The 27,786-nt window shown below is 40.6% G+C and overlaps 1 protein-coding gene across 1 annotated transcript; it reads left to right on the forward strand.

Annotated features, from left to right (window-relative positions):
* Nucleotides 1-430: 430 nt before the first annotated feature.
* gramd2aa (GRAM domain containing 2Aa) lies at nt 431-27,168 on the forward strand (the record flags this gene model as incomplete). Its single annotated transcript, XM_079217184.1, has 11 exons — nt 431-570; nt 9,184-9,288; nt 16,218-16,275; nt 18,032-18,104; nt 19,095-19,198; nt 19,831-19,929; nt 22,302-22,373; nt 22,478-22,534; nt 23,923-24,100; nt 25,960-26,053; nt 27,060-27,168. The coding sequence occupies 11 exons, from the start codon at nt 431-433 to the stop codon at nt 27,166-27,168; spliced, it is 1,089 nt and encodes a 362-aa protein (XP_079073310.1).
* Nucleotides 27,169-27,786: the final 618 nt, after the last annotated feature.

The following is a 27,786-nucleotide window of genomic DNA, read 5'->3' on the forward strand; positions in this document are numbered from 1 at the left end:
CATCTGCTGTGACATGCACTGCTACCAGTCAGTTAGGGATATTTTTAACTGCCCCTAATGCTCGTGAACTGAGAGCGCGCTCTGTGCATTAGCATAATGCAACATCGGTGACAGGGAACGATTACGGTGGGGATGATTTTGTTGAGTGTAAATGTGAAATCTGATTATCCTCGATGCTCTCAGCTCTGCAGAGGGAGGAGGAGGAGGGCCAGAGAGAGAGGGAGAGGGAGAGAGGGAGAGAGAGGCTGGCTGGCTGGAGAGATTCAGAGGGAAGGAGGGGTTAAGATAGCAAAGTGCTGAGCCAATGGCTTTTTGCACAGAGCAGCTGGCTGGCATCAGGGCAGGACAGGCCGCTCGGAGGAAGGATACCTTGAGGACAGCTCTTCTCTGCTCGCTGTAGGACACCGAGGGTGACGTCCAGGAGGTGTTCATGGGATGCACTATCTACGCAGCCAGCCCTAAGGCCCTGCCTGCCGACGAGGCCCCAGGCCAGGACAGATACTACCAGCTCCCCCACTACCGCCACCCTCATGGTAACTGCAGTCAGAGGATAGCAGCCGGCAGAGCCAGGTCAGTCAACGCCACACAGGAAGTGCACCGGGTGCTTGGCATGCTTGTCCTGAGTGACACTGATGAGGGGAATCCAGGTAAAAACAGTGTATTTAGTCAGTGGCCCCTCTTTCCATCTCAACCAATCACAGAGGAGATGTAGAGGATGAGAGGGACGCTTGAACTGAGCTACTGGAGGGAGCGGTAACTTCAGCATCAGGAAGACGTCCTCTGTGATTTGTTGTTTTACATTCAGGGTATACGTTTAGAAAAACGACGTACAAGATAGAATTTGAATATATAAATTAAAATATACATAATTAAGATGGAAATGCTTATGGAGATATTTAAATCTGAATTCAGCTAAATTGTTGTTGTGATGTTACTCCCAAATGAAATCTACTGATTCATTTTGTTTTATTTTTACATTATCCGTGAAGATGTCCAGTTTGAGGTTTGCAGTTTTAGTGTTTTTCCTTCTGGGTATCAGATGGCTACAAGCATACAGGGAATACAAAATTAATAACACATTAAAATCCACTTCACAGTGACAGGATTAAATAATTATATTATTATATAAATAATAAAACGGTGGGTCGTTTGGTGCGAAAATGCCAGCCAGATGTGGGCGTCGTATCGTCTTTGTCAGCAATAACAAAAAGAGACTAATGGTATTCACAGATTTTTCTTACCAACATAATGTGGATCCTTGGGTTTTTCTTTTCTTCTACTGTGTTAAGAGAACAGTGTCTGCATTAGTTTTGTTCATAATTATCTTTATTTTGCAGCTGTACTTTTACCAATAGTTCTTCATTTGTATATTCAGTAATCACTTGTGCATACTGACTCCACTCTCAATAATAATGTGTTAACAAACTGATAAACAAACACACAAGAATCAGAATCAGCTTTATTGGCCAGTTGTGTGTACAAACACAAGCAATTTGACAAATGCTAAAAACAAGGACATCAAAGATGAACAAGCTAGTTATCAACATTTGACTACTATGTAGAGATTTAGATATATATATATATATATATATATATATATAATATATATATATATATATATATATATATATATATATATATATATATATATAATATATAGTTTGCTGCGTTAACGCGTTTAAAACGCGTTAACGCAGCAAACTATTTACGGCGTTAATTATTTGACCATGCGTTAACTCGTTTTTTTTTGCATTGGGAGGGGCTTAATGCCGCCGCACACAGGTGCTGCACTTTAAATCTCTCCCAGACAGCGTAGTTCAGACCTGGGCATCTTACGGCTCTGCCAGTCCGGCCCACGTGAGGTAAATCAAAAAAGAAAGAAATACATGCCATAAATGCAATACAACGGCACTGCTTTTACTTTGAAGGCGATTTATGTATGCGCGCGCACTTCGACAGCCTCACAGACTGGCTTGTTGCCATCAGACTGAAGCACTTACTGTTATGTAGTTTCTGTCCTCAACGAGGCTCTCACAGGAGCCTCGCGCTGCCTGCAGTCTCCGCGTCCAGAGGGAACATTAATCGCCGCGTCCAGACGGAACATTAATCGCGCATCCTTCACATCTCCACCTCATTCAACCAGACTTCGTTGCTAACGGTGCTAGCTGTGCTAACAGCGCTAACAACGGCAACAGTGCCGTCGATCGGGATTCCGTTATCGGCTGTGGCCGGTAACGGAATGCCGACCGACCATTCTCTGATCAAACATTACTCCACTATATCTTTACGTAGCAGATAGTAGTTTGCTGCTCTATCAATGCTCTAAATATCGTGCAGTGAGACATTAAAAATCATAGTATTAAAATTGTCAATCCTTAAGATGTCAGTCCTTTAAATTATATTTGACTCAAAACAAAGGGAGTTTTGCGTTATGCAGCTGTAAATCATACTGACGTGTGTGTTGTTTTTCAGGGTCACCACATGCACCCAGGTGATAATACTACAGATATGTAAACATTGCATTGCTTTCATCAGGGGCCATTGACTCAACCACTATTGTGTTACCGCCTTGTGTCCCAACAATTTATCGAAATGAAAATCTTTAAGATTGCCACATTAAACTATAAAATAGTGCGCGTGCAGCCTGTTGCTCGTAACTGTAAAGTAAACAAATTTCCTCCTGGGGATCGATAAAGTATTTCTGATATAATTTACAGGTACAGTAGGTGTTAGAGCTACAGTTTAAAGTTAGTCATTTATACCAGATGGATGCTGATAATTGGCCCTGCAGCAGTGTTTCAATTGTAAATAAGTCTCCCAACAATTAATCCTCATTAAAGGGGATTTATTTGAAACTCGTCCTGAGTAAAGCTTCCTCTGCAAAGTTTTCTTTTAACCCGAGAGTGAACTCTCTTTAACTTCACTGGTTGGAAAGTGGCTCCACGTAGTTATGAAGGTTTGAATGTTTGTAGCAGTTTACTGAGTAAAGTACTCAGCTGTAAAGTAAAGTAATTGATATGACCCCCGCTCTTTGATACTTTAAGTATATTCTGATGTTAATACTCAGAGGTGGAATGTAAGTACATTTACTTTGGACACGTGTACTATGAGTATTTTCATTTTGTGCTACTTTATACTTTTATTTAAATGCATTTCAGAGGGAAATTTACTTTTTACTTACTTATGTTTTACATTGGAGAAATATATACTATGCTTAGATGATATGAGTCAGCACTATACTGAGATAATACTAGAGTAGTTTATTAAGTATATAACAACTAAAATACTCTTTCATGTATTCATAGATAGATAGATCCCAGGGGGAAATTTGTTTGTGGCAGCAGCAAGCACGTTACATGGTAAACATACAAATATTAAGTATGGGAAATACTCAATATATACAATAAAATAGCAGAGCAGAACATATTAATTTAAATTAAATAATTAAAAAAATGCAAGTGTATATACAGTGAATTAGAAGTATATACAGGGAAAGCGGTATTACAAAAAAAAGAAGGCTAATATAGTATCCCATAATAACAATAATACACTTTGAAAGGAGCCTGCATAAGAATAAGTAGCTGTAGCTTCTACTTGCAATGGGAGTATTTGTATGCTATACTTCTACTTTCACTGAGCTAATTAACAGAGTACTTTCCCCCCACCACTGCTAAAACGAAATGGGGAGGAACTGCATGACTTCACAAAATAAAAAAAATAATTAAAAAAATGCAACCGGAGAGTGAGGTGCGGTCACTTCGCAGTCTGCGGGGAGAAAATAGCCACCGTTTAATCCCCTGCAGTGTGTCAACAGCCCGCACTGGGCTGAAGGTAAGCTCAGCCCTCCTCGCGCAGGACACACACTTCTGAGGAGGTCACGGCTCCGTCCACACGACGCGCTCTCCTCCAGCTCTCTCTCTCTCGCGCGCGGGCTTCTCGTGCCCCCAAAAACTGCTGGAGGTTTTATTTGTCCCCGGGTTTTTTTTGTTTGTTTCGTGGATAAACAGCGTGAAATGAAAGCGCAGACCGAACGAGTTCCGCGGGGAGACGAGGAGACGACACGGCGGAAAAAGTAGAGGTGACTTGTGGGAGCTACAGGTAAGGGAGCCTGAAGCTGGCGAACGGAAGAGAGGAGAGATTTTCAAAATAAGAGCACCAGCGACCGACTCGTAATAGCATAGCAGAATAGGCATGACAAATACCGTTGTAATCAATATTTAGGTATTTATTGTAATATATTCAAACAGAGTGTCGATTTGAGTTCATTCTGAAAGTCATAATTGCAGTGCTGGCGAATATTTGTCAGTAATTTATTTAATAACACCTTGACAGGAGACTTCAATCGTTTAATTATGATATGTGAATGAAAATTACGAATTAATCATGATGTATTGCTACGTATGTAGATTTAATGCAAAAGTGAATCATTTGTTTTACTTTTATTTTGAAGAATTGTTTATTTTCCCCCATCTTAACCTGGCAAGCTTGACAGGCTTTTTTGCTTTTGATAATAACAGACTGCTTATTAAATATATATTTCAGGAATGCAATGTGTCTCATAGTCATATTTAAAGTAGTCATTCGGTGGAAAATGTTCGTAAAACATGAAATCCAGTATTTATTTATGTTATACGACAGTAGCCTCCTATCTTACATCAGTCTGCAATAAAATTATACGTGTTAAGGGAACCTGCCACTTCCCAAGATAAGTGTTGTTATATTTAAACATTCCACAGTTTACTTTATGTTTGGTCTCTTAATGAGACAACACAAACACTAAACAATAAATTGTGTTTTTGCAAATACTATTCCTCCATGAAATCCCTTTTGAATTTCCCACTAAAGAGTAATTACTCTGCGCCATAAAGTCTTCAGTAAAAAAAAAAAAAGAGCCTTGTGCCGTCTTAAAACACACTTCTGTCATCAAAGGCTGTTTTGAGGTGCTTGCACAATGGGGAGGTTATTTCAGGAGGTCTCAAGCAGTGCGGAGTCCAAAGGCTTAGCCTCTGTTGCAGCTTCATAGGCTGTCTGTGAAATACCAGAAGACCAAATTAATTTAGTGTACAACAACAAGACAACCGGCACTACAAGGAAACATAAAATCATAATGATGACAAATGATGCAACAAAGTTCTGGCAAAAAAGTTTGAAAAGAGCGGCATTGTCATGTTTTCCCTTTTCTTATTTGTTTTATTTATTGGCACACTCTTGTTTGTGTAAGTCTGAACTCACACACATGAGAGAAACCTACCAAGATGGCAGACAACTTTAATTGTCTCTAACACTAAGACAAACTCCCTTTCCAGACAATTAAACCTTTGTGACGGCACACCCACAATAAACAAAGCACATTGCTTACAAAGCTGTGTGCTTCATGCTCAGGACTCTCCTTAATAATAATAATAATAATAAATATTATTTATAGCACTGTTTCAACACAATTATTACAAAGTGCTTTAAAAGGTAAAAACGACAATAACGGAATTATAAAAGTATTCAAGCATACTGCCATAAAACATAGTAAAGACATTACAATTTAAAGAATTGAAACAAGTGGCGTGGGAAGATAAAATAGAAATATCGCAGGAAGGCGTGGCTATAAAAGTGTGTTTTAAGAAGACTCTAGATAGCTTTAGCCATCCTAATCTCCTCTGGATGATTGTGTCAAAGTCAGGGGGCCCTGGTGTCAAACGCTCTGTCGCCTTAAGGTGCAGAGACGTTACAATACTGTACATAATATTGATTTGTGTTTTTAACGAATTCTTTGGCCGTGGTACTTTGATGCTCAGGGCAAAAGGGACACGAGCGACTAGAGGCAGAGAGAGAGAGACCTTGCGTCAAAATCTAGTTTGAAGACCTTAATTTTTGTGTTATTTATTAAAGAAAAACATTGCAACTTGTATGTATGGGGACCCTGCTGCCTCGATACTGTAGAAAGCAAGACTTTTAAAATGATTGGCACTGAATGTCATCCGAAGGTTTGCAAGGCCTGATGATGGGGTTTGGATCTGAGCTCTAAACTCAGAGAACCACGGCCACATTTGTAACTTTGGGTAGGACGCATGTTTTGTGCTGAACAATTTTCTGATTGAATGATTCTGTATCAAATGGGATCGACCCGCAAATTAGATTGTTCGTCCATGAATACCTCGAGGAACCTCATCAGAATGCTTCTTGATGTCCTTTTCTGCAGCAGCATGGCATGAAGCATTATGCACTCATCTACCGTAGACATTCTGAGGGTGAAATCGCAAATTCTGGTGTCACGGAGGCAACATGTATTCTATCTTTTTGATCATTTGTTTAATGCCACTTCCTAGAAACCTGCACAGACGAACTCAGACTAAAGCCTGAAACTTCTTTATGGCTACAAAAAAGAAAAGTGTTTCCCCTCACAGAGAATGTTTATCCCAGAGCTGTTTGTGTCAAGAACTACGTGACCATGGCCGTTATGTGTTTCATGAGGTTTTTAGACTGTAAGCAAACAATTTTGTGAGTGAGGTCACCAAAGAGACATCCAAAGTCTGTTTCCTGTGCCGCCAGACACAGTGGACACAGTGTGGTGTCAAAGCAATTCCCAGCGTTCAGGTAAAGGCTCGTAAAGTTGCCCAACTGTTTATATACTTGTTTATTCTCATGAAAAAAGTACCATGAGCTGGCTGGAGGGCAGGACTTTAAGCTCAAAACAGTTATATACAGATTTGCAGTTTTATATATACAGTATATTTTTCAAACACGCAATGCTAGTATAGTCATTGAAAAGTTGTTAAAGCTAACTAGGCAGAACTTGATTAAATTGCACAACACAATTCTGATTTAAACTCAGGACAAATTTAGGAAATTACTAATTTAAAAGAGAAATCCAACCCAGCTATTAATAACAGACATTTCTATGTTGTTACGGAAGTTTTAATTTGCAACAGTTTGACCACGTTTACAGAATTCATTAAAATATATAAGAATGCATCTCAATGATTTTGTGAAAATTGGTTTAGAGAAATCTTTGCTTAAATATTCTCCATGCCCTCAGCTATACTGATCATGATTATCTCATTAAAATATTCCTTGCAGAGAAGAGTACAACTACAAGCAGTCCCTTTGAACATTGCTTCTAAATGAAGGGGAAACGGCACAACATGGCTCTGTTTGGCCCTGAGGCTCACATCTGGGATCAGATACCTCTCCTAAATCCCATAACCTCAGGCTTAAGGTGAAAGGACCCCACTAACCCTTTCCGTATCGAACAATAGGCCCTTCGTCTGCGATTCAACCCTCTGTGATCACAGATGACCAGTCAGATGGGAAACCTCCGGGAAGCCCTTGTTGTTTGAACAGGTCAGTGGCTGACGTGAGGCTTCTGGACAATTAGAGATAATGCGCTGGAAACTGCAAGTGAGAGCCTATTTCCATCAACACCTGTAATTATACCAGAGCAGGTGGTAACGACTTCCCCTCTCCCAGAGGAAAATATTGCACAGGGCAGGTGGCTGTTGACGTGCAGATGAGAGGAAGAAACGTAGATCAGTTAAAGGTTGCCAGTATTTTATGACAACCCAGCAACGCATTTGAGGAATAAAACCAGCTGGTATCTTCCCAAATGGGTGTGTTAGTCCCCACCTGTAACATTGGGTACAATTCAGATAATGTGAGTAAATTAGGATTTGATTGAAAAACATATCCATTCAGGGAGGAGATGAATAGTCAAATAGGATTACAGATTGCTTAATCTTGGTTTAATTACAATAACTCTGCTACCAGCTATGACAGCATGGTGCACACAGCAACCTGAGGCGGTCGTAACACATAAACACCACGTGTAGTGGAGAGTGCACAATAAAAGCAATACAGGTTAGTAACAGTTTGCTAAATAATGGATAAATGGTTGAAATCGCTAGTGAACCGACTGGTTGAAATAGATAGTCAAATGTACTGGATATAAACCGGCAGTTTAAAGTAATGGATAAACAGTTAGCATAGCTAGCTAAACGATGTCTGAACAGACGAGCAGTTAGCTGCAAGTAGTACATTGTGGAAATAATTAGCTTTGAGTTTAAAGATTGGATAAACAAATACAATATAAGGGAGTTAAAAGTAATGGATGAACAAATACAACTGTTCAGAGAAATGGATTAATAGTTTAAATAGTGAGCAAACATTCGTTAAACATTAATTTAACATCTGCTAAAGGTAATGGATGAACAGATAAAACTGTTTGCTCAGAGAAATTAATTAATTAAAAGTTGAAATAGTGAGCAAACGTTCGTTAAACACAAGATAGATTAGATAGATAGATCAATTCATAAACAATGGAAATAGTCAGAAAAAAGCAATGGATAACTTGAAATAATTATAATTAAATGAGGGTGCAAGTATTGTTGAAGTAGCAGTAATGAACAGCTACTTAGATATTGCATGAAAGCAATATCGTCACAACATAAAACCACATTTGAGACATGATGGACTGAGGGTACGTCAGACAGCAATGGTCCCACTGTAGATGCTGAAGAAGGCTTGTGTCAAAGCAAAATATTAGCTTCCGTCCATATTGTATGCAAAACAATTTAAATAAGCCATGAAAATGACCTGAGCCACATAATCCATCAAAGTAACCAGGAAGCTGGGATTTAGTTCCCTTCCTTTTAATTTTAGTGGGAGTGTCATGCTTTGTTCTACTTACTGCCAACCGGCTCACATCATTACGATATATGCTCACTTTGGTATCTGTAATAGTTTCTTTTACAAGAGACATCTGGTGCTGAAAAGTTTCAGCGTGTGTTTGTAGAAAATGTTTGAGTCAGCTCGCAGCAGCGCATCAGGTCAGCCATCTGCACAACCTCTGAGGTGCTCTCTGTCTTTGTAGACATCTGTGAGAAGAGATACTGACCCCATTTACACAATCACAAGAACACTGCTTCATTCTGCCGAGTGGAGCTTATTAATGTAGCATAAACCAGCAGAATCAGACTTTGACATCACAGCTGCGTTGATTTTAAAGACAGAGTTCACTTTGGTTGCCCTATAAACTGTTTTTCGGGGGAGTAAGAGCTCTCTTTGAAGCCAAACCTGGGGACGAAAACAAACACCATTATTTTTTGGGTCTTTTTATGTGTGTACAGTCAGTACCTGACGATCCAGCGGAGAGGTCCCTGCTGTTAGCATAGAGCTGTGTGTTTGTGTATTCAGGGCCAGGAGCATGACTGAGCAGCAGGAGCAGAGCGAAGAAACGGGCCTGCCCCCAACGCAGGACCTGGACCACTGCAAGGACGACGACGCACACGGCCACTTCAGGCAAAGCTCATACACACACACACACACACACACACACACACACACACACACACACACACACACACACACACACACACACACCATCTGTATCCTGTGCATGGTCATGGGTTACAGCTACAGGAGATTTATTTGCACAGCCCTTATTATTTTGTGCTTTTATTTCAGCTGTATTTGATGTCTAACAATGGTTAAAAACATACAAGCACACAAAGGGACAGCAAACAAAGTATTCATATGCACAATGTCTGTGTGTGTGTGTGTGTGTGTGTGTGTGTGTGTGTGTGTGTGTGTGTGTGTGCGTGCGTGCGTGCGTGTGTGTGTGTGTGTCTGTGGATCGAAAGAGTCTGTTATATCAGAAGGTTTCGAGGCAGGAGCAGTGTAGTGTAATCCCGGGGAATCTGTTCTGGGATGAGATTTAGCGCTGAAGCAGGTTAGTAGATTCGGAGAATGGGAGGGGCTTAATGTACTTGTCAGTCTTGAACTCACATCCCTCAGTAAGCCATGTGTGTATCTTTAGGTTTATCCCCTCTTATTGCGTGACTCACCTCAACACTCCTCTGTCACTGCCTGCAATATTTCAGGTTGTAGATATTGGTTTACGTAAAGTATTTAAAGTTGCTTTAATAGCTCAAAAAAAGGCACATACACAGGTTTATACAATTTACTTAAAAAATACTTTCATTCTGAGCTCTGTTTTGGTCTCCACCAACTTGCACGTAGCATCTTTATTAACTGCTCCACTGTGTTCAGCAGCCTGTCGCTGAGCAGCGGACGCTGGGTTTACAGCTTCCAAAGGATGTTAATCAAGTTTAAATTAAATCTGCTGTAAAACCAAAAGAATGAGCTAAAAGAGGCTAAAGACAGTGATGCTAATTCCCTGTGGGTTTGTCGCTACAAGCGACCACTTTCACACCACACAGAATCAATTGATTCAATGTGTATAGAAACAACCTTAGTGAATGTTATTCATAGACTAACATAAACATGCTATTGTGGGTCACACACTGAATTCAAACACTCTGAGTATTTGTAAAGCACTGTCTTGTATTAAGTATCCAGTGTGGTGTTTGCAGGATATTTGTTCATGTTGTTTATTTAAATGTCTTTCCAATAGTCAAAATAATCTAAATTGTTGCACATTTAAGCCTTTTACATTGATTTTCTGTGACATTGCAATAAACAGAACGATGGTTTTTACAGCTCAAAGAAAAGCCTTAAAATATCCATCAAGTTCCTCTAAACAGCTCGTGCACCATAATTTTTCATAATTTCCTCACTGAAAATGTTTGCGTTGTCTTATTCTTTACATATTACCAATAAGGAAATCACCAGACATATGGAAGTCACAACTGAACCTCCAGTTAAACCGTGTCCTAATATTTGACTATAAAACACTCGTGATAATGCTTTGATAAGATACCAAGATAAACATGTTATTCTTTCTATAGATATGAAGCTGATTATGAGCGTGTGATTTCCCCAGAGATTAAGCTGCAGGTGCTCACTCGGGTTCTGTCGGTTCACTGCATGAACAAAATATCAGCTGACGTGGTGAAGATGTGATTTCCACATCCGTATGAACTGTGTTTTTTAATTTAGTTTCAAATGAGAACTCTGATCCATGAATCTGATACTTTGATTTTAAACTCAGGAGATGTTTTGAAAAGTTCCTCTACTTCTCTCATCGTGCCTTTTCCTTTTCCCAGAGTGAGACTCGCTTCTCTCGGTGCCAAACTCGTCTCCTCCAGCTAAATTATTGACTGGGAGTCCACTCCTCCACCGTCCACCGATGGGAGGTGTTCGCTTTCTAATTTAGAATTCAATTTAGGATTCTTTGAGCTTGTAATTAGTTTCACTACTCAGCCTCACTGCCAAGGGCACTGGGATACACTGGCACAGGCGCATGCACGCACGCGCGCGCGCACACACACACACACACACACACACACACACACACACACACACACACACACACACACACACACACACACACACACACACACACAATTGCATGCAGAAGCAACATTCTGTTTTGCTCACAGGGATATAAACTGGTACACAGGTTTAGTTCAATTTCCAAACCACAGCTCTTGTAATGATGGTCAATTCCTTGGTTTATTCCAGCTTGTTATATCTTCTGTGCTGGACTCAGAAAGGTTCACTACGTGTACACAATGTGATTCACTGTCCACTTAGCCTCCAGGCAGCTGGGAAATACCAAGTTATGCTGCTGCTGCTGCTGTTTTGTGGAAACCATACACGATTCTGATTTAGTGATTTTTATGTTTTTAATCCAGCTGGAATAACTTCATGGTTCCTCCTGGGCCTGGGAATTAATTTCAAACCCTCTGAATAATATCCGAAATAAACCTTAAGTGACATCCTGGAGAAGCTTTTATCTTTAACTGTCCATCATTTTCACACATGTCATCCCAGCATGACCTTGTTTATACCCTTCGTATAAAAAATAAAAAAAAAGCTTTGCCTCGACATGCTCACAGCTCTCCTACGTATCGCTGTGATGGGAATTGCCTGTAGCGGTTTACTTCTGACACTCACCTAGCGCCTTGATGTACCAGCAGTATTGATTAGGACCTGGATCTTGTGTAAGAGACAGATGGAGAGTGAGAGCGAGGACTGGAGAGCCGGTTAGTCCCCACAGAGCTGCCTGTGTTTTTAATAATCACTCTCTTCTCTCCACCTGGGTGTGCAGAGCCTATTTATAGGCAGCAGGCAGGAGGAGCAGCACACATGCACTATTGTTCTTAACATGGTCACAAGATAATGGGATGTCGTTTCCAGGGGGGCACCATGAATTTGAACATCTGCATAAAACAATGAAATGTTGGAAAGAAGTTAGATTTTGGCCTCTTTAAAAAAGAAGAAGAAGGTTTTAGCTTAGTTTGTTTATGGATTACTTAATTTATTAATTTAAACAGCATCAAAATTGTTTCGGAAGTCTGACTTTTAAAGGTGTACATTTCAAATGTGTTTTGGATACTATTTGTATGTATTCAATGTACAGGATATGTACATTTTGTAATTGTATTCCTCACAATTACGTTCTAGTAGATTAACAAAAGATACAAAATGTGCAACAGTTAAAGTAACTTAAAGAACATCTTCACTGATACAGCAGGAAAGAGGCTGCTTTGCCTTGTTGGATGGGCGCATGGAGGATGTTCTGGCTGTTTTGAAGTTAATAATTAAGTGATGTAAAGTGACTGATGCATTACATTAAGTGTCTGTAGAGGTCCAGCACATCCAGCTGGAGAGCAGCGGAGGGCTGTCACAGCTGTGCTGCTCTGCTGTAAACAACTGCCTTATCCTGCTGTTAGACACACACACACACACACACACGCACACACACAGACACGCACAGCAGGCAGCTTAGCATCTGTCAACCCCCTCAGCTCTCTGACACTTTAACCCTACTTGGGTCTTTTTCCAGCCTGGGTTGTGGATCATTTGTTTCACTTCAATTCTATTTAAAGCGGCTTTATTGGCATGAAAGTCAAAAAATATATTTAAACAATGTTGCCAAAGTATCACATTCCCTCTCTGATTCTCCCAATGAAGGAGAAGATGATAGTAGAGTCACAATAGAGACTTAAACAATAATGACCTAGCACTTGAAGACATATACTGTAGCCTCTATATTTTTTCGTGGCTTTCAACCCTGTCTCACAGTTGTACCATGACAACAGATGTATCACCATGACGGTGCAAACAGCGCAAACTCCAACTGCAGATGAAGACTCTGTTAGAAATCTGTATGTAGTTGTAGACTTCATATAGTGCTAGTTGTGTCTCATATTTGCATGAGTAATATATTAAGCCTTCATACTTGTATTTGTTAAACTCAACTGTGTGAATATAAAGTCCTTGAATTAGATTGTAAACATGTTTTGTGTCTGGAGAAGACAATCCACACATTAATTATCTCGTCTCTCCGCTCCACATGGTGCTTGTGTTTGTTTGTGTGTTGTTGTTTTTATTCATTCTTCAGCGAGCATATTTCTGTCCTTGATGCCCACACCATTTCTCCCAACTGCTGCTCTCACCTTCATCTCACCACTTCTTTAAAAGTCTCTCTCTCTCTCCCATCGACTGTATGTAAGAAGCTCGCTCCTTCTTTTTTAAGTAAGAAACTGTTGCCAGCTTAAATACCACTCATTGGGCCATAAGCCTGCTATTGTTTAGTGTTACTGGTTGTCTTTTAATAACGTAATACAATTGGAATTATATAATTATGCAAAGTTAGTTTGTGTCAGTTAATGCACAAAGGCAGAGCAAAATAAATCTAATCTGGTAATATTATGAAATAATAAGTAAAACATATTTTTCCCATACAGTACAATGTGAAGAACTTTAATTCCTGAGAAGATGCTGATTCAGATTGATATCAAATTACATTCTCATATTGTCGTTTAATGGTACACAGAAAAACAGAGTTAGTATTATTTTCCTCTAAAGTAGTAATATTTCATCATTTTTGGAGAGTAATACTAGCCGTAGCCAGTAGAGTAGGAGCAAATATTCAAAATAAAATAATATTAAGAGAGTAAAACAGAGTGACCACGCCCACTACGGTTCCTTAAGTTCTGTTTCCGCCGCCTTGAAACTTCTCGCTACTGGAATGAGCTGAGGGTTTATGGGACGGAAGAGAGCTGAAGGAGTTGAATCCAATTCTATATAGAATTGGATTCAACTCTATATAGAATTCTAAAATATATCATCATGTAGAGTTAAATATGAACACTGAATAGAGTAAAAAATACTCTGAATTATTATAGATTTGACTTTGTTTAGACTGGGTACATGAGTAAAATTTACTTTGACAAATGTAGTGTGTGCAATGGCATGGAGAGTTTTACTCCTAAATAATATAATTTCTGCTGATGCTGACATTGGTTTAGTGAAATACTCAACGGGTTGACTGCACTGAGATAGAAATCAGTATTTCTCTGACATAATTGCCACGGTGATAGACGGTGCAGAGTTTACCTCTCTCACCTGAGAGGAGCCGGGACATGGGAAGGGTGTGAGATAGATAGAGGTCACGCTATCTTCTTACCCAGAGGAAAGTCAGCGATTTTAACACAATGGCACCTTGCTGTATAACACAGCAACTCTGTTCAAGGAGAATGCAAATGTGGAGCTGTTATAAAGTCCCTGCTGAGTCATAGGGCAGCTGTGTAGAGGAATAGATTTTCACGAAACACTAGTCTGGAGGCCCAAGTGAGGATGAATTAATGGAAGTTGCTATATATTTATGTCTTTACATTTACACTGCATTAACATTAGTACAACCCAGTTCAATTATCATGTTAAGCAGTTGTGGAAGAAGAAGTAGAACTAATACTTTCACTTTGCACAATAAAAGAAATACCAATCTTAGAATACTTGAGTAAAGGTCTGTACTGGAAGTAAATTCAAAGGTGAAAGTATGCATGATGCACAAAGGCACTTTTCTTCATTATTATAAAGCATTATCATCTCCACTCACATGTGTGTAAGGCTGTAAGCAGGGTTTTAAAGTCAGGGTAGAGCTGACTTGAACAGCTATATATATATATATATATATATATATATATATATATATATATATATATATATATATATATAGCGTGTGTTGTATGTATACATCTTAATCTGAAGGGTAAATGTAGTGGAGGAAAAAGTCCAATATTACCTCAAAATTGTGCTCTAGTGCAGTACCTCAGTAACGGTAATATTTCTTAGCTTAGTCCACCTCTGATGACAGGTACGATACGAACAGTACAATTCAAAAGGCTGTGAGTGTGAGGACTAACCAAAGTGTTTTGGCAAATGTAACCTTTGTTCATTTCATTATTCCCGTGGGACTCTGGAGGGTTGAAGATATAAAAGCTCCCTTCATTCAATGCCTTTCACCATCGCACCGTATGAAAATTGCTTCCATCAAAGTGAGATAATCCATCACAGTCAACATCAAGCTGCAATTTGTTTTTTTGCCCGAGCTCCTGTGTTATCAGTAGCTCCTCGAGCAGCAGTGTTTCCATATAAGCACTGTTACGCCGCGCTCTGCTCGCTGTCAATCACCTCGCACTCGCAGGGAGATACAGGAAGAAAGGGAAGTCTCTGTCGGAAAATAATCCCTCAAAAATATCTGCCCTTTCAGAATGCGTAGTTGCTTATACGTGTCTTCTTCTTTAAAGCGCCTTAACTGGGACAGCAAATCGTTTTAACAACATTTTCCTTAGAGGGCTGATTATATTATATTTTATCTGCTGGGTGGTTCTGTCCGCATTAGTAATAGATATGAGCATCATGCTGTGACATCTGCTGCACTGGTCTGACTGCACCTCCTGAGGCGTGTGTGTGTGTGTGTGTGTGTGTGTGTGTGCGTGTGTGTGCGCGTGTGTGTGTGTGTGTGTGTGTGTGTGTGTGTGTGTGTGTGTGTGTGTGTGTGTGTTCATGCATTCTGACTATAAAAAGAACAACATGGATAATCTCCTGGCATGGTCACTATTTGCGTTTAAACAACTCAATATTTATCTTTGATTATGTGGTTTTGTGACAGCCTTCGTCTCTCTGCAGTTATGCACACACTGATGATTAACTCATCATGTGGAAGCTTTGACCCAGCTGGGATGTTCGCGCATTGTACACACAAATACACACACAAATACACACACAAATACACACACACTGTGTTACACGCACACTAGCTAACATCCATTTGTCACGCTGTCTCCAGGCCAGATGAAGGCATCAATCTGCCTTCAAATGTGTGATATATGTATGTTTATTTTTATCCATAGTAGTAGATTTATAGAGAAGAGTTGTAGATTGTGTGGTAATTTGACATATAAGAGAGTTATTATTATTATTCACATGTAAACATGTACCATTTTAATTCAAAGTGTATTTTTCTTGTATTCCAGGTTTCAGTTGATTGAAGACCTCTCCTATGAAGACGTGAAAAAATGTTACCGGGGCTCGGTGAGTCCGGTCTCTCTTCTGATCCTGAGTGATACAGTGTCTGTGATTGGAGTCCAACTAGTTGTATTAATTTTCATCTAAATATTTAATCTATAATGAAAGCGGCACGCTGATTCATTTTGTAATTCCTTGACTCAAAGGCATTTCTCTCAGTTTCATATTGCAGTGTTGAAATATATTTGTCATGAAAATTGGCCGCAAAAGCTGAAAAAAAGGCTCCAACTGATGTGACGCAATCTAATTACAATCTGATGCATGTTATATTTTGAAATGCATCTTTTCTGAATCATATATGAGAAGAATAACATACTGCCATTATACACTTGTGAGAAATGACCACACCTTTCCTGATACTCCCCTACTAATGTGAGCTTTTGCAGACTCATTTATTATTAAAGGATTTTACACTCAACATCTAAAACTGAACAGATCATATGTTCATCGACAGGCTCAGCAGTGCTGTATAATCCTAAATTACCATCACGTAGACCTGCTGCCATCCTGGCCAGTGTCCTCCAGACAAACTTAGCCTTGATAGGAGTCAAACAGTGTAACAGCGTCATCATCAAGTGGAAATAATACAACCACCCCACGAACGAATCCAATTAATTCAGTCAGCGAATGATTATACAGTCGCAGTTTACATTAACTCCGGGCTTTCCCCACCCCGTGGTGATCGAGCCCTCTGCATTACTGTAAGCGCCATATTCCTGAGGACAGGAGCTTGCTCTCGTGTGAGCTATTAATAGAAGGACAAAAAACAGGAACAGCAGACAACTGAGGTAAACCTGAGCTGATACGAGTGGAAGGAAAAAAAGACTAGATGCAGGACAGGGCAGGAAAATAAGCGGTGGATATGTCGAGCTGGAGGGGAGCGTGAGCTGCGAGGGAGGAGAGCGGGGAATGAATGAATGAGACCTCTTGTGTGTTCAGACGGGAGGAAAATGTATGATTTCCTCCGTGAAGTGTGGACTCTTAGGTGTCACACACTGACACTGCAGACGAGCTGACACATAGAAGGAATGAACGGCGAAGGCAGAGGAAGAAGGGGCTCCAACTAAGAGAGGAGAGAGGAGTACCTGTGTGTGTGTGTGTGTGTGTGTGTGTGTGTGTGTGTGTGTGTGTGTGTGTGTGTGTGTGTGTGTGTGTGTGTGTGTGTGTGTTTGTGTGCGTATGTGTGTGCTTTTTTCTTCTTCAGCTCAGAATGATGAAGGGCAGAGTGTGCGTATGTGAGGGAAGGAGGCAGAAGGGGAGGGAGGGTGTCAGCTGGGTGCTTTTTAGCGGAGTCACTGGAGGTGTATTTGAGAAAGAGAAAGGGAGCCTTTCAGTTTCAGAGAAAGAGCTCGGTGGCTGTAAACCGAGGCGTTGCTGCTGTAACTCTGTCGTAGTCTGTGTGTATGTGTGTGTGTGTGTAGGTGTACACATTAGAGCCTGGTGTGTGTGTGTGTTTGTAGGCAGATGTAGATTAGAGGTAGACAGTCCTCCATTCTCGGGGGCCCCGTACTGACCAGCGACAGGGGCACAGTGTGTGTCTTGCAGCGGCTTGCTCCAGGCCCTGGATGTGCGCGAGTGTGTGTGTGTGTACGGTGCCAACGTGCTGAGCCTGGTGCAGAGCTCGCGTCCTTTGAGGCAGAGAGTGGTGTCTGCGGCGAGCGGAGCCAAAGTGGCCGGTGGTGGTGGAGTGGCCGCTGGTGCTGTGCGGGCAGGCCGGTCCGCCAAGGAGATGCTCATGACTCTGCCCTGTCCCTCTGCACAGACTGTCAGCAAGTACAACTCGCAGTACCACAAACTGTTCCAGTGTGTGCCCAAGGATGAGATCCTCATGAAAGGTAACGTCTTTTTCTTACCACGAGGAACACTTTCAGGAGTCTGTTTTGTGCTGTAAAATGTGTTTTAACTTGTTATTGTTCTTGGACGTGTCGTGCTTCAGCTTCACTGTGATTTGCCCGTTATGAATTGGTTCTTTTATTTGCACTCTGTTTAGCTTTTCTTGCCAGCTTGTGATGCAAAATAACCGATATTAGCCTTTTATCAGATACCAGATATTGGCTAGAGATCGATGATTGATTACTCATCAAGTAATTTATCGAGCAATCACCAAAACAAATGCTGAACTTCCCATGTTGCAGCGTTTCAATTGTGGGGATGTCCTGCTTTTCTGTTTTATACCTGTGTTATGTATTCATATGTATATTTGGGTTTTGGGCTGTTAACAATTTTCATTTTCATCATTATATTTGGCTCTAGACGTAGTAAAGGCGAAATAAATAGGTTTATTATAACTTTTTAGTCATGATCAATAACAAGTCATTAGTTGACATGATGTAAAGTAATATAAAAGCTAATGTTTTTAGTAGCATGAAGGCAAATTAGCTTTCACACCCAAACTAGTTGTGGTGAAGACATGCAACGTTGTGCATGACGTTGTTTTCCGTATCTGTACAAAAAACTAGCATCTTCAATAGCCTGATAGAACAAACACTGGTAACAGTTGAACTGAAAAATCACAATGTATTTGTAGTCGCTTGAAGTCGTCTTTTCTTGGCACCCTTCTCCGGCTTTAGTTGGGTTGCTTCAGTGTTTCTGCTTTGTGTTGCATCTCAGAAACACTTCCAGAGTCACCAACTTCTCAAGCACAGTGTGAACTCCTCTGATAGTTCAACCTGGTTTACCATAAACTTCAATGTGCAATCATTTTTAATCAAAATGCTGGTGAGACAGTCGTAGGGTTACAGATACAATGTCTCGATAAGCCGGTGTGTTTTTCTGTATCCGCTCGACAATATAATGAGACAATAATCGTTCTCTTGTGTTCTCAGTGTACTCCTGTGCTCTTCTCAGAGATATTCTTCTGCAAGGCCGCCTCTACATTTCCAGAAACTGGCTGTGTTTCTATGCCAACCTATTTGGCAAGGACATCAAGGTACGAAAGACTGACAGACAGCTTAATAAACGCAAACTGACTGACAAACATATCTCCCAGTCACAATCTGACAAGCTGCATATACGACTTGACAAATTACTTGACTGAAAGTCATTCAGGATTACGGGCTGACTTTCAGTGTCACAGGCTCAGTTCTCCCACATAAAACGACTCTCTCTCTCTCTCTCTCTCTCTCTCTCTCTCTCTCTCTCTCTCTCTCTCTCTCTCTTTCTTTCTCTTTCTTTACGTCTGCACTGTGGAATTATGTATCAGGACAGGTAGACTTACTGAACCTTTCACCTTCACGGGCTATGCGATTTTCTCTCTGATGTTGTGCACGGCTTTTCCTTCATTTCCTTGAAACCAAACCTTTCCTGACATCTGATCGATAATAAGCTACTTATTCAGACGGCATTCCTCACATTCTGAGTGAACTAAGACACGTTTCATGTCCACGACTGATTTTCCTCTTCAGGGCTTTTCCTGAAGTGTATTTCAGTGTCTGCTTTCCCAAATCACACTTCATTTTTTTGTTTCTTTTTATCTTCCCTAGAATTTTCTCCTCATTTGACTGTCAAGTTTGCCTTCTCGAATCTGTGTGTCTCCTTCTAAATGTTCTTATCCGTCTTTAGGTGGCGATCCCTGTTGTTTCCGTGAGGCTGGTGAAGAAACACAAAACAGCGGGCCTCGTGCCCAATGGCTTGGCTATCACCACAGACACCGGCCAGAAGGTGAACACTTCCGTCCCGGTCGCCGTGCATTCAAATACTTATGCTGATCAGTGCAGCGTGGCTGTGTGCTCTAGGCGAAGGTGTGACGGAAAAAACAACAACACCCTGTTATAGATAGAAGCCGAGTGGAGTCCCAGCATGCTAGTGCGAGAGAGTCCAGTTTTTCCACAATTAACGTTCATAGGGGCTTCTTAACATTCACATGTCAGACTCCTGTCATCGAGTGGTGGTTTCAAAGACATCATGCACTCTTCACGTTCTGTTCAGGCCCCAACACCTCATCGATAATGATAGCCAGCAAGCTAATTTTAGCAGTGACCCAGGTTGTGTGTCTTGAAGGATCTGTCCAGTATTGTCAAACAAAACAACCAGCAAATACATTAATTTCTTGGTCGCCCTTCACAAGAGAGGAAACTTAAGAAATGTAAATGTAAGATTGATAATTTAAGGGCACCAATGACCAGGTTTTAACAGGTTCGCCATCTTAGTCTGGTGTGTTTACATGCTAACGCTCTGCACTCGTATGGCGGTTACAGCTGATAAAGACTGTGGAGTTCAGCGCTGGTATGTGCCAGATTTACGTCCCTCTGGCTCCCACTGCCTTCCTGTTTATACATTTATGACGTTGTCCCGTGCACGAGCACAAATGCCCCCTGTTGCAGATTGGCTGGAGTAATGTTAAAGCCATTTAGTTTGTTTCCCATATACAGAGCCTGGGCTGTGTTCGAACACCAGGTTTTGTGTATTGGGTTAGAATCGCTCTCTTGTCCCTACGTGTAGCAATGTTTTTAACAAAGTAGGTCCTGAATGTAGCTTAATTAGAGGGAAAGTAGTTTTTGCTTCCCCGTTGATCTTGAAATAGATCACAGAATATTCTGCACACGTATCATGCAGACTGTTGCCAAAGTACACACACACAAGAGCTTGCTACTCCAGAGATATGGCAGTTGTCACAAAGTTCAGAAATAGCACATGTTTTTAAGTGCTTTGCATACTCCACTATGCACTCATATATACATACACCACAGTACATGTGTACTGTACCGGGTCCATCATTTATTCATAACACAAATCATTCATTATTCATAAAGACAGTGACTGGGCAGATTTCTTTTTCCAGATGCATGCAGGAGTGTGAGCATACTATCAGCCCTGAGGTCCATTAGGGGTCCATTAGCTAACACTTTCCAGATTAATGCAAACTGTCTTCAGGTGAAGGCGTCTGTTTCCCACCTCTTCCTCTATTTAAAGTAACACTGAGCCCAAGCACAACCCAGCCGGGTCAAATAGCTGTTCCATTTGTGCAAAACACTATTATCAAATTGGGCATGTGGCTGAAAATGAGCAAGTAGATCCTTATTACACAAATGATTACTCTAACCAGAACTACGGAGAGTCTGATTCACTGTCGAGCCCAGCAGCTGAGATTAAAGCAACAACATTTCTCTGACCATGTGGGATATGTAGCATAGTATACCATATATGTCTGCGTGGTTGTGTAATATGCGTTACATAACTGTGTGAACATACATGGCTCTGTACAGTACAGGACCGCACTGCAAAGGAGGGCTGAGGTGGGCCCGTGTGTTTACGAGGTAAAAAGTTCACAGCTCGTGTCTGTAACAACAAAGTCCAGGCTTGTTTGTAATTTTTATTACCTCGTTCACCAGCACGGCTGTGGCAGGAGAGATCCAGCAGGACACACAATAACGCAGTGTTGCAAACGCTCATGAATACATTCTAGAAGTGCTTTCTAGACAGCAGTGAGGTTTATCCAGGTCAGAGGGATATTTGGGTGAGCCGTCACTGTGATGAGAGAAATATCCTCTTTGTGTCCCAGATTATGAATCCCCAAAGGGTTGTTTGCCCCAAATTATTTCCAGAAAATGTGGACTCTTCCCCAGTGATGTTACTGGATTATTATATGCTTTGCATGGCTGCAAACGCAACGATTCAAACACCTTTCTACCGCACATGCCCTCATGCTCTGATTGCGTACTTACAACAGGAGCAGAGCGTTTGATTCCGTGCATAAAATAAAGGGATAAAGTGACCAAAGGCAAGCTGAGATCTGAAACAGAAAATTCTTCATCTATTTCTTTATTCAGTTTCTCCCCCAGGGCTCGTCAAAGTTTAATATCATGTCCTAATTTTAGTATATAGCTTATTCATGTTGTTCAGTAGACTTTGTATCCATATATATTCAAGGTAATCGCTCTGTTTAAATAAGCTCAAATTGTCCTTTGTCATCATTTTCTGTGTATGGATAGATTCTGAATATTTTCAAGCGACTATTTTATTTTTAAGCAGCATTATCAACAGAATATCAACAGGATTCTTACATCACTGTTTCACTGTTTTTATTTCCTCAGTATGTATTTGTGTCTCTGCTATCAAGAGACAGTGTATATGACGTCCTCCGCAGGATCTGCACACACCTTCAGGTCAGAGGACTTGGATACTGTTGCATGCACACTATTCACGTAGTCCATGTATTGTGTGGTGTGCATGTCAGTTAATTAGGTTATTTCCTTTTCCCCCTCTTCAGGTCAATGGGAAGAGTCTGAGCTTGAAGCAGTTCATGGAGGAGCCGACCTTATCGCTGGTCAGTCCCGTCTTTCGTGAACCGTCATAAAATTAGAGATCAAGATCCTGGGGGGCGAAACGTCAACGTGTCGTAATCCACGCGCATTGAAATAACTTAAAGGATTCCTGGTTGTGTTTCCTGTTGATCTAAAGGCCTCCGACAACTCTCCCTTACAACTCTCCCTTACAACTCTCCCTTACAACTCTCCCTTACAACTTCCCCTGACCCGAAGGCCGACTTACATTCTTACACAGAGATCATCAATAGATCACTCTGTTGCAGCTGCAGCCTTGCAGTGAATTATCCCTCGAGTCAGCCAGATTCAAAGAGCTCCGTGAAGTCACCTTGTGCGTGTGTGTGTGTGTGTGTGTGTGTGTATGTGTGTGTGTATGTGTGTGTGTGCGTGTGTGTGTGTGTCAGCCACTGCACCACAGAACAGCTTTTGTATTAAGTTATAATTAAGTTCTGTTAACATCCTCGTCCTTGATCACGCTGTAATCTAAATGGAAAGTATTCAAAGAAAGAAAGTGCGTTTGTTCGCGGTGCCAGGAGCTTTGCTCTCCAACACAGAACATGTTAAGATGCCTGATTTCTAGTCACCAGAAGTATTATATTATATGATATAAGTAGCAGAAATATTCCAATATCAAGAATATTTGTTGACCTTACTGACTATCTCTTTTCATTGTTGCTTCTTTAGGAGGTGATAGATTGCCCTTCAACCTTTTAAAATGAAGAGACAGCAGAAACACCATTTATTAACGGTTATTCAATAATTTACTATCACTTGTAAGCCATTAACGAAAGTAACATTTGGGCAGCAAGGTTGTTTAAAAGCCTGATGATGTGTTGGATCGTACCCAGTGCAAAATATGTTTATTAGCAACTTATTAACATTCATAACTGCAGTTATTCACTTCTTACCATTTCCAATAGTTTTTTTTTTTATCAAATAGCAAGGATGCACACTAATCAAAGAGAGCTCAATAGTTGTTCTCATGAACAGATTTATGGCATTACTTTCAGTCTCATGTTGGGGGTCACAATATATGAATATGATTTAAGTCTCAAAAGAAAGAAGAAAAACACGTTCTGGCTTTCATGTTTTCTGGTTTTCATGTTTTCTGGCTTCTAAATCATTAAAATAAAGAAACATGAGAAGGCACTAAGGCAGTTACATGTACTCTGAGGTCCCGTGTGGATATCACTTTATGTTCAGGGGCCACAAGCAGAAACAGTTTGGGAGCCATTAAAGTCGCTGAGGGTTTGTAATCGAGTAATTGAGGTGATTTGTTTCCCATCTCCGGTTTCGATGATGAGCCACTAGTTTGCTGACAGGCTTCTTTAGTTTAGATGTGTTGCAGTTTGCTGACAATCTACATTCTCCACTTCCCTCCGTGCCACAGGACGAGTTCCCAGTTCCAGACGAGTTCCCAGTGGTCGACGAATTCCCATCAGTGTTAAAGTGGAGAAGGAAACCCTCCGCGGTGTCGGTGTCGTCCTCCCTTCCGGACCTCTTGGGAAACTCCACCAGCAGCCTGAGCACCGCAGACACGCCCTTCAAATCTGAACAGGCGCTAGAAGGTGACAAAACTAGTCTATTGTAGAGAAACAGCAACAGCACTGGTTACCACTGGCTCAGACCAGTGAGGTCATTCATACGCTGTGTGATAAGAAAACCCTACTGGGAAATATTTTAGCATTAAATCACTTATTTGTTGATACTTTCAGTTTTTAACTCGTCCTGCAGGACTTTGATCAATAGCCAATTTAGAGAGAAATCCACATGTGCCTGAGGCCATTTTAGAAATGTTATCAAGTATATTTTGAGTGTGAAATTATACACAGTAGTGTTTCGTTACACCCTGTTTTCTATACACAGTTACCAAAAATGATTCCAATGTAGAATACATATGTTTATATTTCTTACGGGCTGAAAATAATTCAACTTTAGAATAGGGGGAGAAAAATTAATAATTAATCAATTGAAAAATCTTGATGAGAAAATGCTTTCTCATCAACAGCAACAGATGACAACGCGTGCGCATCCATGAAGAGTTTTATATGGCATAAGTAGAAGTTAGTCGTCAGTGAGGACAGATTATGTGTGACATCTTCAAAATGTCACTTCCTTTATAGGATAACAATGTTGAACCCCTGGATGCAGAAGTCTTTGTATGTATGTATGTGTGTGTGTGTGTGTGTGTGTGTGTGTGTCTTTCTACTTTTTTTATTTCTTGTGTCTGTGTGAGAGGGCGAAAGAAAGAGTAATTGCTTTTGGATGGCAGCATCTCTCTTACGCAACGACACATCAAGCTCCAAGTGGAGATTAAATCGTGCGGGGGTTTGTATTAAAAAGCTTTGGGCGGTTCAGATTAAGGAGAGATTATCACAAACAATGTCTGCTGTCAACGTTGTGTGAGGACAGTTTGACGGCTGTATGCTGACAGATAATTTCTCAACACTGAGATATATTCATGTTGTTCTCGATTACATGTCCATCATGTGATAAACGTGAGCTTCTGTGTGCATTTTCCTCACAGCTCGGAAAGCTGGGAAATAATGTAATTAAAAGATGTGGAAGCCTGATAAATAACTTGAGTCAACAGCTGTATTGTAGTAGCGCTACATCACACACACACACACACACACACACACACACACACACACACACACACACACACACACACACACACACACACACACACACACACACAGAGAGGAGCTGTGTAGAACGAAGCAGAGCATACATATCAGCTAGCAGACAATACATGCAGAGATGTCAGGGTATGATAGTCAGCTCAAATGATTCAGACAATATAGTGTTCTCTCTCTGCAATATTTAAAATGAACAATGAATGAAAAACCGCACAAGAGTCTTTATTTATTATTTACCTAAAAGAAAATGTGCAAAAATTGTTTTACGGTTTTATCTTTTTTTTGTTTTTCTGGGTTTGTTTTTCTGGGTTTTAGTACAACATGCACATAATCTAATCATTACAATACAAGTGTATTACTTTTCTTTTTTCAAACACGATACAGACATACGCACATACATACACATACATGCATATATTGTGTATTTATAATAAGTTGGTTAAAAACGTTCTTCAAACTCTTTACTTGGTTGATATTTTTGTCTTGACAAAAGACATAGTTTTATGAATAACAGCTCCCAGTGTTAATTTATAGAATTGAATTGCACCACCTGACATTTCACATCTGTGAACAAAATTTTATTTTTTAATTTTTAAGCTCTTAAGTGCATATTGTCCGAGCACAACTGTAACAGGTGGGCCAGCACTATTGCAAGTGAAACATGTAGTACAGTCAAGCCAAGTACTGTTAATGGTTTTATGTAACTGTGTGTGTGTGTGTGTGTGTGTGTGTGTGTGTGTGTGTGTGTGTGTGTGTGTGTGTGTGTGTGTGTGTGATTTTTACAGAGCGAGCTCTGCAAACAGACAGGGGTCTTTTATCAGAGCCACTGGCAGAACTGGGCCAGATGGAGTACCAGCTGCTCAAGTTCTTCACCCTGCTGTGAGTATACAGAGCGACACACAGACACCAACAACACCACCTTCACCTCCTCCAACAGCTGACTCACAGACACACACACACACACACACACACACACACACACACACACACACACACATACACATACACACACTGCACGCATTAGCATGGAGATATAAATAGCGGCCGATTGACTCCGTCAAACTGAACACAAGGGGATCAGACACCTCCTATGAGACGAAACTTAATTATTGAGACTCATGGCATCAAATAATTTGTCTAAGTGAGTGTCGTGCTCTCCTCGAGCATAGCGGCACGGCGCCGCCATCAGAGAGAATGTCCTTCACCCCAGAGGTCATGCAGCCTCAGTGTCCTTGAGAGAGCAGCGATTCCCTTTCTGCTCCTGAAGGTTTGTCATATTACTGACGGTGACCTCTGACCCTTCTGTTTTATCCCATATTATAATACATATAAATTACAATTGAAAACTCAATGCATGCATATTTAGTCACTCTTGAGTGAATTAAAAGACAAATAAATGTCACTCTTGCCTTATTTATTTCCATTGTTATGTTATCATTGTGTGGTAATACAGTGCAGGTTGATTTCAGATACTCTACACTTGAACTGTAACAACATGAAACGATCATTTAAAATGAATACATAGAGATGTTGTCTCCGATTTCTTTTTTCCAGTGCAGAAATGACTGAAAACCAGTTGCTGCTTGGAAAGTCGACGCATTTAACATTTTGAAATGTGACATCGCAACTTAGTAAATGTTCAACAGGAACATAAAGTGCAACATGATTTGCAAAATGTGTCCAAAAAAACCCACAAAGTTCTTTAAACTGTTGTTCAAGGACAGGGAAGTGCTGTGATATGTTGATGGCAAGTCAAACGTCGCCTCCCAGTGGTCATCAAAAGACATTACAGCTCTCTTCCTCCACATAACCAGAGGGATCATCGTCCTAAATCTTTTTTTTTTGGTCATCTAACTAATCTGTGTGTCTCGTGTTCTTTCGTCAGTATTATTCTCCTCATCCTGTCATCCTGCTACCTGGCCTTTCGTGTGTGCAGTCTGGAGCAGCAGCTGTCCTTCCTGAGTAACCCAAATCTGCCGCTGAGACAGAGGTGATGCTGCAACACGCCCTGACAGATGATTATTATTTATTTTTTATTTATTTAAAGACAAAAACACATTAATTTATCAGAAATGAAGGACATTCAGTGTCCATAAAAGTTGAGATTTAGTCATAGGAGACCAAATAAACCAGATGTGTTCGACAATTTCGACAGTTTATTTTGTTGTATTTGTATATGTTATATTATATTTTATGACATCAAAATAAATACATGTATAAGATGTTTAGATGTCCCTGGTCAGACGTTAAATTAGTTTAAGTGAAACAAATGAGGATTTGTGTCGAGGTCGTCAGGCGTTCGGTTGGTTTTCTCATGTACAGTATTGGTATGTTATTATGTGTAAGTGTGTGTGTGCTGGGATCAGTGTAAGGATGACATAATAACAAAAAGATTAGATGTACGCGGTTGATTTGCTCTCAATTCACTAACCCGGCTGCTTTCTTCTCTTCCAGGTAACCACTGCTCTTGGCTGTGACACGTCGGATTGGCGGCTGTTTTCTCTCCTCGTGCTTTGAGCTGATGATGCCCTCCTGCACAGATCCAGGACCAGCATTAGAGCCCAGAAAAGATCAACCAACACGTAGCAACATGAAAGGAACAACCCCAACCC

Source organism: Taurulus bubalis, assembly GCF_910589615.1.
Source record: "Taurulus bubalis genome assembly, chromosome: 4".
Taxonomy (NCBI): Eukaryota; Metazoa; Chordata; class Actinopteri; order Perciformes; family Cottidae; genus Taurulus; species Taurulus bubalis.